The 14210-nt window shown below is 35.8% G+C and overlaps 4 protein-coding genes across 5 annotated transcripts; all 4 read right to left on the reverse strand.

Moving 5' to 3' along the window:
* Positions 1 to 476: 476 nt before the first annotated feature.
* LOC107023447 (probable 3-beta-hydroxysteroid-Delta(8),Delta(7)-isomerase) lies at positions 477 to 4534 on the reverse strand. Its single transcript, XM_015224141.2, has 5 exons — positions 4385 to 4534; positions 2807 to 2993; positions 1963 to 2109; positions 1746 to 1854; positions 477 to 986 (listed from the first exon to the last, which is right to left on the reverse strand). The coding sequence occupies exons 2-5, from the start codon at positions 2952 to 2954 to the stop codon at positions 725 to 727; spliced, it is 666 nt and encodes a 221-aa protein (XP_015079627.1). The 5' UTR covers positions 2955 to 2993; positions 4385 to 4534; the 3' UTR covers positions 477 to 724.
* Positions 4535 to 5407: 873 nt separating this feature from the next.
* On the reverse strand, positions 5408 to 8686 carry LOC107022522 (uncharacterized CRM domain-containing protein At3g25440, chloroplastic). 2 transcript variants are annotated; one of them, XM_027917891.1, is made up of 4 exons: positions 8448 to 8686; positions 8025 to 8329; positions 6637 to 7044; positions 5408 to 6545 (listed from the first exon to the last, which is right to left on the reverse strand). In XM_027917891.1, the coding sequence occupies exons 2-4, from the start codon at positions 8256 to 8258 to the stop codon at positions 6006 to 6008; spliced, it is 1182 nt and encodes a 393-aa protein (XP_027773692.1). In that variant the 5' UTR covers positions 8259 to 8329; positions 8448 to 8686; the 3' UTR covers positions 5408 to 6005. The 2 variants fall into 2 exon arrangements, with proteins under 2 accessions (XP_027773692.1, XP_027773691.1); XM_027917890.1 differs by having other exon boundaries at positions 8025 to 8343; positions 8448 to 8670.
* A 380-nt stretch (positions 8687 to 9066) lies between these two features.
* On the reverse strand, positions 9067 to 9818 carry LOC114077594 (calmodulin-like protein 3). The gene has a single exon (XM_027917892.1). The coding sequence runs from the start codon at positions 9619 to 9621 to the stop codon at positions 9172 to 9174; it is 450 nt and encodes a 149-aa protein (XP_027773693.1). The 5' UTR covers positions 9622 to 9818; the 3' UTR covers positions 9067 to 9171.
* Positions 9819 to 13260: 3442 nt separating this feature from the next.
* On the reverse strand, positions 13261 to 14037 carry LOC107021159 (putidaredoxin-like). The gene has a single exon (XM_015221767.2). The coding sequence runs from the start codon at positions 13939 to 13941 to the stop codon at positions 13468 to 13470; it is 474 nt and encodes a 157-aa protein (XP_015077253.1). The 5' UTR covers positions 13942 to 14037; the 3' UTR covers positions 13261 to 13467.
* Between the last annotated feature and the right edge of the window lie 173 nt (positions 14038 to 14210).

A 14210-nucleotide genomic window follows, 5' to 3' on the forward strand; every position in this document is an offset into this window, starting at 1 on the left:
TTCAAGGATCACTTCGAGCCTTAACCCAAAGAAAAGAGACTATTTTGATCCTTTCCTCTTCTAATGTTTGTAACTATTAGAAATCAAATTAAAATGAAAGAACTCATAACGTATACAATCATAATACATGTTTTATTTCGTAAACATAGGTTTAGCCACTCATTTTAGTTGAAAAGATACACAATTACATTCATTGGATAAGAATTTACTTACAAAAGTTAAGACAATCACGCAAACTTTTAACTCAAAGATCACGTGAACTCTTTATAAAACTTGTTCAAGTGTACATTGTTATTCTCTGTAGAAGTAATCTACAGTTAATTTATCACATCAATGCGTAGTGCAGTGATTTTTAAGTAATACAACAACAACATATCCAATGAACTCCCACTATCTCGTGGAGTTAGTGACGCTGTTTTAAGTAATAATCTTCAGATTTTATTTGTTGTTGAAAGTTGCGGAAATGCAGAATTTCATTTTGTCATCATGCCATTTTATATCTCCTGGTAGTGTTAGTATACAAGACGCTGAACTAAGAAATATAGACGGAGAACATAGATATAGAATGACATTTTCCAGCAGGAATGAGCAGATTTCAAGAACAGAGATAATAATCCAGCATTGTTTCTAATGCAGACAATTAAACTCAACAACCATACAAAGAAATAGAAATGTGACAATGTTATTCAGTTGAGGCTTTTGGATGTCTATGTTTAGAATCACCTCAGCGGGTCTTGGTCTTCTGCTCGTGGACGCGGACAGCAGCACATATTTTCTTCCAGCAGTGGATCACTATGAGACTTGGTATCCAAACCCAGAAATGATTTGCAAAGACATAGTAAGCGTAGTAATAGAAGGGGCTTGTAGAAAAATTATCGCCTTCCAAAATAGCCGTTATGAAGTATATAGCCGTGCCATAGAGCTGCCCCAAACAAATGGATAGTTGAAGTACGTGTCTGTATGCCTTCTTAGTAGCTATAGCATACCTGCCAATGCCAAAACCACAGTGAGGTTTACAGAAGCAAACTTGTAAACATGTCCCTGCCCCGTCCATATACTTCTACTAATAGTTTGGTTGAAAGGATTTAGTCAAAACGATCCCAGCATCAAATCCCGCATACAATATTTGGTTGAAGCAGAGGCAAGAAATTTCTTTCTAACTTCCAAAGCCTTGGTGGACAGAGTTACGTGGTACATGAGCTACTGAGAGGTAGCAGGTACCACGTGAAATTACTAGAGATGCATGCAAGTTGACTCAACCACCACAGTTATCCAAGGAAAACAATCCGCATGATTAAATGCAGCATTTGGATGGTTGTATAAGAACAAATAATCCCCCAATAATCTAATGTAGTGTTGGTTGGCGCTATCAAAGAATGCCGACATTAAATTACACGAGAAATAAAAATGCTATTTTATGCGGGATAAAGTGTGGAATAAGAATAGTGGATAAAATATTCGAGGAGAGAAATACCCTTAAAATAAGTAACTGTTACATTATATTCCTTGTATTATTACTTAATCAAAATTATATTCCCTGTATATTGTTATCAGTTAAGTTATTCCTTGTATAATTAATGATCACTGCAATACAATCCTTCATTGTTATTTCCCGCATAATATCCGGTACATTATAAGTTCATGCAAAACTAGAATGTGAACAAGCAACCCCTTAGGATAAGCACATTGATTCCGACAGTCTCAAGGTGCATGACAAGTTAATATCACTTGAGAATGATACTTACACTGCAAGAAGGCATGCTGGCCCCTCTATGACAGCCGTAACCCCTTCAACACTAACAACTGCAGCATCTCGGCCTACATATCTTGAATCACCTTTGCTGTATTCTTTCCCTGCAATATATTGTTTGTGTTGGTACTTTTATAGGTCAAATTAGAAACATATCCTAATACAAATGAACTGTTCTTGATTGTAAGAAGACTTGCTAAATTGAGACTTACAGACTTCAGCAAGGTAAACGGGACTAGTCTTTTGGTAGAAATCTGGAGTAAAAACGAAATAGCCCTCAAGGACCATGTGGGTTAGGCCCGTGAAAATCCACCAGCACATGAGTACCCTGTCAGTCTTTGATAATTTAGGAACAAATCCTAGCAAGGAGAAGATGGAGAAAAGAAGTTAGAAAACGAAATGGGCCACAATGGAGAATGAAAAAGATGGACTTAGCATATAGACATGTATAACACTAATGCAGCCGAAAATTATGTAGTATAGAATTAGATAGAAAAGACCAACATTATAGTAATTTATGTCCTCATTTATCATTCACTACTAAACTTTTGAGTACATGAAACTAACACTTACAGGTTGCATGAGCTTAATTGAAAAGTGAAATAATTGTCAAGACTGCTTGAAGTCCTGACTGAGGCATAGGATAAGCTGTACAACTCGACGTTTTAGGGTTCAATATCTTCTTTAATCCTATTCACAAGTCAGTAATGTTGTGGGTTGACATTAACATCAAACTAGATTCTCTTTTTTATGGTAAAGACAGCCTGCAATTACAACAACATACCAATCGTAGTCCCACAAGTGGGATATGGGGAAGGTAGGATGTAAGAAGATCTTATCCCTACTGTAAGGTAGAGATGCCGATTCGGATAGACCCTCGGCTTAAAAGAAGTGTAATCAGGATTGAAAGGAAAATAATGACAGCAAAATAGCAAGACTAACAAAGCAAATGAAGCAATAGGTAGTAGTAAAAATGAAGACTAAGATACTAAGCGAAATACTATATAAGGAGAAGAGGAGAACAAATCAGTCATGCAATAATCATTGAATAATTACCTGAGAATATCCACATGAACACCACAACCAGTACGGATGAGATGCCATATACACCAACAATTTCTGACTGTGAGAGGAATAGGGGAACAAAACCAGGCAATGTTAGATCATGCGGAACGTAGGGGTGAGCTTCTCCCTGACTTGCCATTTTTTCTCAATGCCTGACTTGAGGACCCTTTCCTGTTATCTGCAATTCACAGAACGAACAACGTACATACATTAGAGAAGGTGTTACTCAATGAGCTACTCCACAATTTTCACATTCCTATCTGACTTCACTTGTAAGTATAAGTTGAACTCCAATTTGACGATCTATCAAAAATCAGACGGAAACTACCCTACAGCTATTACACTTTTTTTAAGGAATCGGGGCACAAAAGGCAAATACAAGAATCATAGCGAAATCAGTGGAAGTGATCAATCAACTACGCCTCAACTGCAAAATAGTTGGACCTGACTATGTGAAAACTGTATCCGTTTGATTCTTTTCAACTGCATATTATTCTGATGAACAAGTCAAATTAGGGATTCTCCAACGTGTATGGTAAAGGAGGAAAACAATTTCCTAGAAAGTATTTCACCAAAGAAGTAATTGGGCAACACTTATCATGGGAAAAATTTCCATCAAAAGGATTCACCTATGGCATACAAAAAATCATCTTTTAACAAATATCACGACCCTTAATCCACATACTTGCTACAACAACACTTGAACATTATTTTCAATAAATAAGAAATTTCATCAAATTCCCAAAACAAATCATAATTTAATCCTCCCAATTATAACATGTTTGGTCAGACTTCAAAATCAACTTATTTTGAAAAGTGTTTTCCAAGAAAAGTACTTTTGGTGAGGAACAATTTGTGTTTGGCTAATAAAATTAAAAAAAAAACACCTTTGAGCAACAATTAATGTTTAACCAAATCTTCCCTTACTCCTCAAAAACTCTTATTTTCTCCCAAAAGTTTGGCCAGACACCTCACTTTTTTCAAATAAAAAATCTCCCAGAAACATGGTCAATCAAGCTATTAACATCCATCCTTGATTAATATTTTCCACTCACCAACCAAACATCTGAAAAACTTTTCGAGGAAATAATTTACAAAACATTTTCCTTAATACCAAACACAACTAGGTCTCTAAAAAATTAAAAAGAGTGAGTAAAATTTTCAAAAGCCACAAAAAAAACTAAAACCCATAGTATCTAAAGATGAAAGTTAAGGTCAAAATCTCTAAAATCAAAATTCCCACAAAGTAGATCCCTTTTTCTCTTTCAAGCAAATGTAAGCATAAAACAGAAGTACAAACAAAACATACTAGTAATTACCCTAAAGTATGAAACTTTCACACTTCTCAGTCACTTTTATTCACATATGAACATTATAATAACTATTAAACCTAAAGTTTGCATAATTCTTGATACATGTATATAAAGACATGTTCTTTAACACCCCATTTGGCTAAATCATCAAAATAACTCAAAAAATCCGTCAAACTACATAAAATTACAAAAGGGTAAAGCAGATAAAAGTGTAACTCTCTTAAGAATTTTTCAGATTCAGTGAGTGTTGACTTACCGGCGATGGAGAAGAAAAGGGAGAGAGTAGAGAAGCTGAGAGAGTGGAGCACTGAAATACAAAATAAGTAAAGATTTGGAGTCACGTGAGAAAGGCACGTGACTCTGACAGATCTTGTTTGGATTGTATGGAAAATAATTTTTTTAAAGAAATTTTTTTATTTCTTTTTAAGGAAAAGAAGTTTTTGTTGTATAGATGGTGGGTGGGAGGTGCATAGAAATTCGATATTGGTACCATTATAACTTAATTCATTTTTTATAATCGAAATTCAAGATTCATTTTTTTAATTTTTGTAAAAAAAAAAAGAGTCAGAATTAAAATATCATCAACTGTAAATTCTATTAAATTCAATAATTTTGATTACTATATTAGAAATTATTAAAATTCATAAACAGTAAATTCTAATTTCGCCATCTAAATCTACTAACTTGTGTTGGTTTCTTACTTAGCAATGTGTTTTTTATTTATGATTTGCAATATCTAAAAAAAGAGTGATATGTGTGGGCATGATTTTTTGGACTTGTGTTATTATCACATAGTTCAATTATTATGTCTTTTTGACCACCAAATGGAACTTGTATTCTGACACTGGGGTGCTGCATGTTGCAAATGTGTTGATAAAAATATTTTTTGTGCTTAATATATATATATATATCTAGAAAGGGGTGCTAGGAAGGGTTCAATAATTAATTTAACTCAAAGTCTTTTAATATATGTATAAACATGCTCATAATTGTTTAGAGAACGGCTGGCTAGGGTTAGAGAATATTTAAATTTGTGAAATTAAAGTATTCATCTGTTAAGTGGGGAGTTTAACGATCAATAATTCGAATCAGAATCATGGATCCAGATTCTGTATATTCGATGTTAAAAAATTATTAAATTTGAATCTTGAATTTCAAAAGTAAAGTGATGTTAGAACTAACAATCTTGGTCGAATTCATTAAGTTTGAATCTTGAATCTAACTTAGATTCTATTTCATATAAGAAGTGATACACTATTATAATTCAACAAGATCTCAATAACCCAAAGCAACACCAGCACAATTTTTCTTAGAAATGCTCTTTTGACATACTAAACATAGTTGACAAAAACAAAGTAATGGCAGTCATCAGCTTTGTATTTCATACATTTCTGAGAAACTAAATAGGTTACGGGTTTGAAGTATGCAGTTTTTAACCAAACCATTGTAATGTACTATAGTCGCGAAGTAAATATCAGATATGAGTGAGTAAGTTCTTTCTTGTGTAGACTCGTAAAGGGAAGAGTTCTGTAAGTGGCACCAGATTAGGACTGCTCATACTTATGAACTTCCACTCGGATTAGGGAAGAATCAAACCCTTGGATAACAATAATCCTATTGTCCAGGAACCCCAGAATGAAATTGCTAATGTTGTAATCCTCTTTGTTCAGCAAAACAACTTTGCACGAGTGTTCCTCTACCACAACGTGTCTGGGCCCTCGTTGAAGACAAGTTCATCACGGTGGTTCCCTTCTCGCCCCTGTCTATAGAACTCTTAGGACTGAAGTGGTGAAAATGTGCAGTTGCAGCTGTTGACTATAACAGGCCTCTCATGAACAAACCTCTGTTGGAACTTTAGCTAACGAATAAACCACTTTTCATCTCTTCTGATTCTTCAAAAGTGATGTAGCTTGCAGAATAATCTTATCAACCTCATCAAGACCTGGTGTGTCGACATCTTCACCTGGTGATTTCTCTTTCCTCGAGTTAGAAGATATTTGACGCAAATGCTCCTCGAAATCCTGTGCATCTCCATTACTTTGCACTGGAAACTTTTCAAACACATCCAAATAAAGTGGTTCTTCAGCTTTCTCTTCATGCTCTTCCTCAGAGTCTGTTTCAAAAATATCTGAAAGATCTTCAGAATCTGAGCATATATCTGTATCTACCATGGAATCATTTTCTTCACTCTGTTCTTCATTTTCAATCATTATCCGTTTGAGCTTATCAGATGCCTCAATTTGCTGATCTGAACGGTGTTCAGGCTGAAATTTCTCAAAGCCAGCCTCTTGATTTTTGTCAGGAGCATCAGTTTTATTTTCAGCTTGCAACCGAAGCAGCTCAAGATCTTGCTCCAGCCGTGGAATGTATCTCTCAACAGCTCTTAAGGAATCTCTGTATTTAGATTTATCTAAGGCCTGTGTAAAGGAGCAATAACAAAAATAAGAGCGCGAAAAAGTGGGGATCCACATTATAGCATACCCAAAAATTAGCAGACAGTAAGAGAACCTTTTTCCTGGAAAGAGTACTTCTTGGAGACATTATCTCAGTTGGTGGTTGAGAATAATTCTTTCCCCTGTACATTATAATGGTGTCATCATCCTGGATATCAAGAACGATTCCACCACTTAATCTTGCAAGCTCTACAGCTATTTCCTTAACCTCCTCAGGAGAGAAGGTTTTCACCACCACTTTCAGAGTTTGGTGCTTCTTCCAATGCAAGTGCATATTAAGGATCACACCCTGGTATATCCCACGTCTTCCAACTGGTACATAATTCTTGCACTTCTCCCCCATTTTCAGGAAGTAGAAGTGTTCTTCTGGTGTCAATATTTCTGGGTCATGAGTAGCCTCCGGTATCTCCTTAGGCTCAACCTTCCTAAGAGCTTCAACAAGCCTCTCCTCTTTCTTCCGTGCCTAGAAAGATGAAAAATTGCAATCCCTAAATACTTCAATTGTATTTGACAGTGACATAAAGTAGGTGGAGCAACCCCATCCATAATTGTCTTGGATCACGAATTGCCATAAAGTAATTATCTAAAGAGCAATTTATTCTTTAGCATCTAGTGGCAAGTAAATAAGTGAAGAAACTAACGTCACAACTCACCACAAAAACAGTTCTAGATTTACAAATGACAACAGAACCAGAACAACTGAGATATCCTTTTGACATGACTAGATTGATACCGGAAGTCCATTAAATTATTCAACCTCAAGAAAGTCATATGTTAGGAACACATAATTTCTATGTTCAGAAATGGCAAAGAGTAATCCTTTCAGGAAACAAAAGGCTAGAACAAGCATATCTAGAGAACTAGTCCTCCTTTCCCATAAACTATATTTATAATGAAGTATATAAACAAAAAGACTCACAACTGCTAGGAAGAATGCATAATTAACTGAAAACAGGAAAAAATATAACCAAAAGATATATATAAAAGATACCAACTAGTTGGGATCAAGACTTATTTGTTCTTACACTTACATTAGATCCATATTTGTTAAGACATTCTTCTTAGGCAACCTATAGACTTGAATGTCAATGCAGGGGATATTATGAGTATTGGAATGAAATGATGCCGGATACAGTGAAATAGATATAGAAGATTCAACTAGCCGACCTTAATTAGGTTGCGATTGAGGTATTGCTTATTGATTAATTCGAATGAAATTAACAAGCTAAGACAATTTCAAAAGATACCGTGCAGCATAAGTAGTTCAAAGTTCAAGAATCATCTTTTTATCTTTACTACGGTGGAGTCAGGCGAGTTTGCGCATACCTCGACTAATTCCAGGAGTACCTGTGACCTCTCACCAGCATAGGTACAGGTTTACTTCAAACATCATCTTACAGAACTTCCACTGAACTAAATAACATGCTACAAGAAAAACATTACCTTCCTCAATTTGAAAAGGATTCTTTCTTCAGCTGTCATTCTTTGGAACTCTTTCTTCTTCTTCCACCTGAAGAACTTCAACCACTTCACTACCTGTCTTTTACCCTTCAGTTTCTTCCTCTTGATTTTATCTTCTTTAAACTCACCGGAACTCTCTGCAACAGCATCATTCCCACCGCCGTTCGACGTTTCCCCAGCTTTTCCAGCCGTACAGTAATACCGGCCCGAATTCATCAATCCAAAATCCCATTTTTGTACGACTAAGCGTGGCCCAACAGTAACTCCTCTCTCAAAAACCTTGCATACTGCATTCAAGAGACTAATATATCATGAGATTAGCACAATCACTTCAAATTAAACAGTTATAAGTGTAAATGCATGATTTTTGCAGAAATAAAATATCAGAATTTGAAGAAATAGTACCTGGTTTGCTGGGGAACAGAATGGGATAAAACGGGTTCGAAGATGAAACGGCAGCAGACGAGATGTTGTAGCTGCCGTGATTTTCCGAGCGTCGCCGGGAAGAAGAAACCTCGCCGGAGCATTTTTCACACTTTCTGGTGGCCGACGGGGAACTAGTCTCCGGGAATTGCTGAATGGGTCTAAATTGGATACTTAGCTGATGGACTTGGGCTTGTATGGTCTTCTTTGAAGGCCCAACCCATCACTCGTGAATCTTTTCACAAATAGCCACTTTTTAGCTTATGTAATTGATAAATAGTCACTATCGCGGAACTTTAAATTCCATGCGTAAATTACTAAGAAATTGTTATGGCGTTTCACCTGTAAAATTTAAAACTACATGGTCTCGGAACGTAGTGACTACTATTTTTATTAATCTTTTACACATAATTTGCCTATACTAATTGCTAGGTATGCTAAATTTAGCGCATAAAGATATAACATGTGCATCTTGTTTAAGTGATATTTGTTAGCGAGTTATTTTGAATATAACTTCAATTCCCTTTTCTTAAAATACAAGCTAATTTGAATGACATACTGTATTAATTTTTATAAAAAAACACAAGTAAATGAACCAAGATTAAAGAAATATGACATGTATTGCTTCTTTCAAAGGGCCACATACAAAAAAAGGATATATATATACACAAGTATATACCCTTTTCTTTTTTTGATCTAATAAATTTCATGTTAATGAAAATCCACCCCCTTTCATCATTTGTCTAAATTCTTTAAAATCAACCATTCCATCACCATCCACGTCGACTTTCATGATCATTCTCTTACAATCTTCCAAAGTTTTACCTTGTTTCAACCCTAATGATCCCAAAACGGACCTTAGTTCTTCCACGGTTATATATCCATCGCCATTTTGATCAAACACGTTGAACGCTTCTCTCATATCCTCCTCTTCGTCCTTGTCGTCCATGATTGACTTATACAATGTCCCGAATTCATCTACATCGATATATCCATCTCCATTTACGTCTATTTTTTCAATCATATGATCAAGTTCTTGATCCTCAATGTGTATTCCCAAGCTTTGTAACGAGTCGTTGAGCTCTTTTTTCGTTATCGTTCCATCTCCATTACGATCAAACATTTGGAATATTCTATTTAGCTCTACGGGGTCCATTTCTTAGATCAAATAACAAAGACAATGATCTAAAATAAAACCTTTAATTTGAAGGTTTTAGTATAGAAGGATTTGGGTTTGGGATTGATGATGTTAAAAGAAGCATGAAAATTTGAGAGGAAATAATATTTCTCACAAGAGAAAAATATATGGCTAAGGGGTTTAAATGGTGGAGGAAAATTAAGAGGGGTTGTTTGAGGACACCCACTAATTTCGTGGAATCAATGATATTCTTTTTAAGATATAAAAATAGACCCAAGAATATCTAATTCCACATTTCTTGGTGACTTTATTTAATTATTAATTCCGTATCAGATATTAGTTAAGATAAATTAGATTTGTTTGAAACTATTTGACGTTTTAAAAGATACATTTTGTTCAAATCTAAACTTTATTGCTCCAATTTAGTGGTGTATTGAACTTTTTGGAGATAGATAAATAATGGTCTAAGCAAAATCGAGAAATAGATAATATGGACCAATAATATCACCTTATATTATTTGTGGTACATAGATTATTATATTGTTTTTGTTGCCGATTCTATTATGTTATTATCTATATTTTTGTTTTTTTTTAGATGGCTTTGGATTGTTTTTGTTGCACCGAGGGTTTATCGAAAGTTTTTGCATATACCTTACCACCCTTTGTGAGACTAGTGTTTATGTTGTTTCTTTAGTGATATGTTTTTCTCGCTTTAATTTTAAATTGCATATAAATATCGGGTATGGGTAAGTACTTACTCGCGAAGAGGAACGTTTGAGTAGGTGAGTTTGGACGGCATCTCTTGAAATATGTGGAACTCATGTCTGTAAACGTGAGGTCTGGTTTAGGACCACGTAAAATTTAGTGTATATTATACAAGTACAAGTATGCATCCAGCTAAATATAGGTTGGAGAAATTGATAAATTCAACAATAAAGTCGTAACAAGTGGCCTTTCAGTCATTGTAGGGACTCTTAAATCTGATTTTCAGTTGTTCATGGCGGATGAGCTGCAAAGGGTAAAGGGACCAGACAATGTTTAGAGAGGTGGCAAAATTGGCCCATGAAACACGACCGGCCAAACTCAAACAAAAAATACTGTTAGTTGTGTTGGTAGATATAGCGAAAACACTTTCAGGTGTGTCAATAGATATAGCAAGTGCCTATTGAATTAGTCGAGATGTGTACATGTATGAGGGTGTGTTGCTCATGCCTAACTGTTAAAGACAGTAAGAGGGCTGTGTACAGACACAATTTAGGTACTAAAGGAATAAAAACCAGAAGCATCAAACTTGTTACACCAGAAATTCTGGAAACCTAATCATGGCAAAGACAGGAGAAAGTTTCTAAGAACAGATACTACATTCTGCATTCACTATAAATATGATAGATAGGTTAGTTCCAATAATTAGGTCATTTTGTTGACTTGTCTGCAATGCAAACCGACTAAAAGATCTATCCAACTTTAAGATAGTCTATACATACAGAATGGGAGAGGAGAGGAGAGGGTGCACAACTGACCATCAATAAACAACTGGAGTTGACAACTGGTCTGTTGCACAAGGTAATTCTTATCGGAGATAGGAATGAGATCAAACTGTGTGTTCTCCAAGATCTCGCAACAGAAGTATCTAATTCTCAAGTATATGGGAATTGAAATCCTATTGCTTGCCATAACAAAGATATGATTGGTTTTGGATAGTGCTTACTTACTCCAAGTATTCAGAAACACAGAAAATAATATAGCAGTGCTGAAATATATAAGCACAAGACCAAGATGCCAAGAAAATGGGTAATAATGCAAGTTACTATGTTTAAATGGATCATGAGATGTGCCAGGATCATTGAGTTCACAAACTCCAGCCAAGAAGCTCACTTTTTAAATTCAGATTCCACCTTTTTTATCACCTAATCCTTTAAGCATGTACTATAATTACTACTAAAGAGCTTTATGTGAATGAACACTAAAACGTGCAACTCTGAAGACTCTGTGGCTACTGAAATCAAATTAGCTAGTTCAAGCTTCTTGACTTACCTGCTGAACTATAAAGTTTACATTCTTCCAAGTAAGTCTAAGTGCCTTTATATTCGTGATCTGAAGATATGAAAATCGAAGTTGTACCATGAAAATATGGCTCGCTGAAAAGGAGGCTGGTCTGATAGAAGTAATAAAGTAACATTCGAAGGTAGATAGACACAAGTAGGAGTAAAGAAGGACATGGGAAGAAATCTCTACATTCAATAGTGAGAGAACACAGGCAATGGCAATAGACAATGAGTACAAGGATAGATATGCTTAACGCAATGATAAATACATTTTAAGGTTGATGCTCTCAAGTAGTAAGGTCTGCATACACCAGACCCCAATTGTGGGATTACACGGGGTATATATTGTTGCTCTCAAGTAGTATTTCAAGAAAGTAGGCAGAAAGGCCAAAATATATTAGTCCTCTGATTCAGGTTCAGAAAAAAGGGTGCTTATATTTTTTGCCCTCCACTTCATAAAATTTATTAGTTTACCAAAACAAAAAACAAAAGAAAGTTCAGAAAGGAAATTTGATGCATGACATTTTTGTGACAGTACGGCAATAGATGAACGTCTAACAGCAGAAACAGATACAGGTCTAAGCCTTATTGCAGAAGGTGATGGGAATACTGGGAATAATAGAAGAAAGAATACATCTAGAGCTAACACATGACACTGCTCATAACCTCAAACAAACCGAAAGCTGGAAGCATGTTAGGCAAGGTTAACAACTGATTGGACGGCCGCCTACTATCCAGTTCTCAGAATGAATTTTGTATGAACAGTGATACTCTGTTACCTTTCTTAAGCATGTCACATAAAATCTCTTTAGCTGGGATAGTTCCTTGTGCCTGAGGTCCCAATTAGAATCTTAACCCTCCCAACTACGAAAGGGTTTTTTATTGATATCAGACATAGCGTCACATGTCCTCCTGCTATGGGGTGTGACTAGAACCCTTGCAAACTGAAACGGGAGAATTTCCTCACAATAGAATGAATTTGTGTTGCTTTAGAAGGTCAGGGACATAATTACTCAGTAAATAGTAGATTGTATGTGCCTATACTAAACGTAATGAATTTTTGTTGCTTTAGAGAGTAAGGGACATAATCTACACAGTAAATAGTAGATTGGCACTAAACGTAATGAATTCCTGTTGCTTTAGAGGGTCAGGGACATAATCTACTCAGTAAATACTAGCTTATACACTACAACTAATTAGATGCACATCCAGTAGCACTCGATGTTTAGTTGCAGCTAACCGCGACAACGCTCAAGAATTCTTGTTGCTTTAGAAGGTCAGGGACGTAATACACTCAGTAAATAGCACTCCAGCTAATACCTTACAATTAGTTTTCTATATAGGCACATCCAGTGGTATGCAATCCTTAGTTTTCTTCAAGGCTATGATGTTTTCCACCTCTTACCAAATTTAGTCATAGCCTTGTTTCTCAAGTCAGTAATACATTTTTACAAAGGCATAAACATGAATTTCAGATTGCCGAGGAATTAAAAGCTCACAACAACAATTATGCCTTACACTAATTAGTTGGGACTTGGGACTAACAATATGAATCTTTTATATCTGCTCCACTCTATCGAACCAACTCCATTCTAGTACCGGTAAATTAAAGTGTCGTCAAACCACCAAAGACAGATTGATATTAAAAATAACTCATACAGGATCGGGAAAGTATTCATTTAAAAAAACGAACAAAGTTGTCAACTTTCAGACAATTTTGACAGAAATTGCCTATCAAGTACCAAAAGTTCCACATCTTATTAACTCAAAGCACTAAAATTCCAGTTCACAGACATAGAAAACTATTCATTTTCACCTTTTATGGGATATCCCATGGCTTAGGCTCAGGAATTGCCACAACCATTCCTTGAAGCTCCGGTGAGAGGACCACCTGACAACCCAGCCTAGAATGCTTGTTCAAAACCCTAGCCCTAGAGTTCCTCTTCAGCACATACTGCTCATCGTAAGAAGCTTTTGGAAGCTTCTCGAGCCATTCTTGAGCAATGTGCACCTCACACTCGGAGGAACACGCATCAATGTCTTCAAGGCGATGAGAATCCGGGTCGATTAACCCGTGGTTGGTTAGAGCTTTGAGCAGAGTTTGACCCGACAGACCTATAATCTCCCGTTTACAGCCCTCAGGGTCAACGGCGAAGAGCTTGACGATCCGATCGGCGACTTTGGCGGAGCCGGAGCGGGACGAACATGAGGATGCGGAGGATCGAGTAATAGAAAAAATCGAAGGGTTTCGTGCGATTCGTGAGGCGAATCTCTGCAAATTAGCGACTGCCATCTTCGAATGTTAGCCAATTTGGGGGAAATGAGTGCCCTAAACTCTCCACTAGTGTGAAAGGAGAAAACTCTATTTTAAAAAAAAAATAAATGTCGGGTTTGGATCCGTTATCAGAAATAATTATAACTCACTGCCCAAATTTCTTTTAACCTAGACGTTTTAATTTATATGACACATTTGATTAATTTATATAGCAAAATTTAATTTATATAATTATAAATTATTTTATTTTTTCTAGTTTATTACCGAGAGTATTTTCTAAGTAATTA

Source organism: Solanum pennellii, chromosome 6, assembly GCF_001406875.1.
Source record: "Solanum pennellii chromosome 6, SPENNV200".
Taxonomy (NCBI): domain Eukaryota; kingdom Viridiplantae; phylum Streptophyta; class Magnoliopsida; order Solanales; family Solanaceae; genus Solanum; species Solanum pennellii.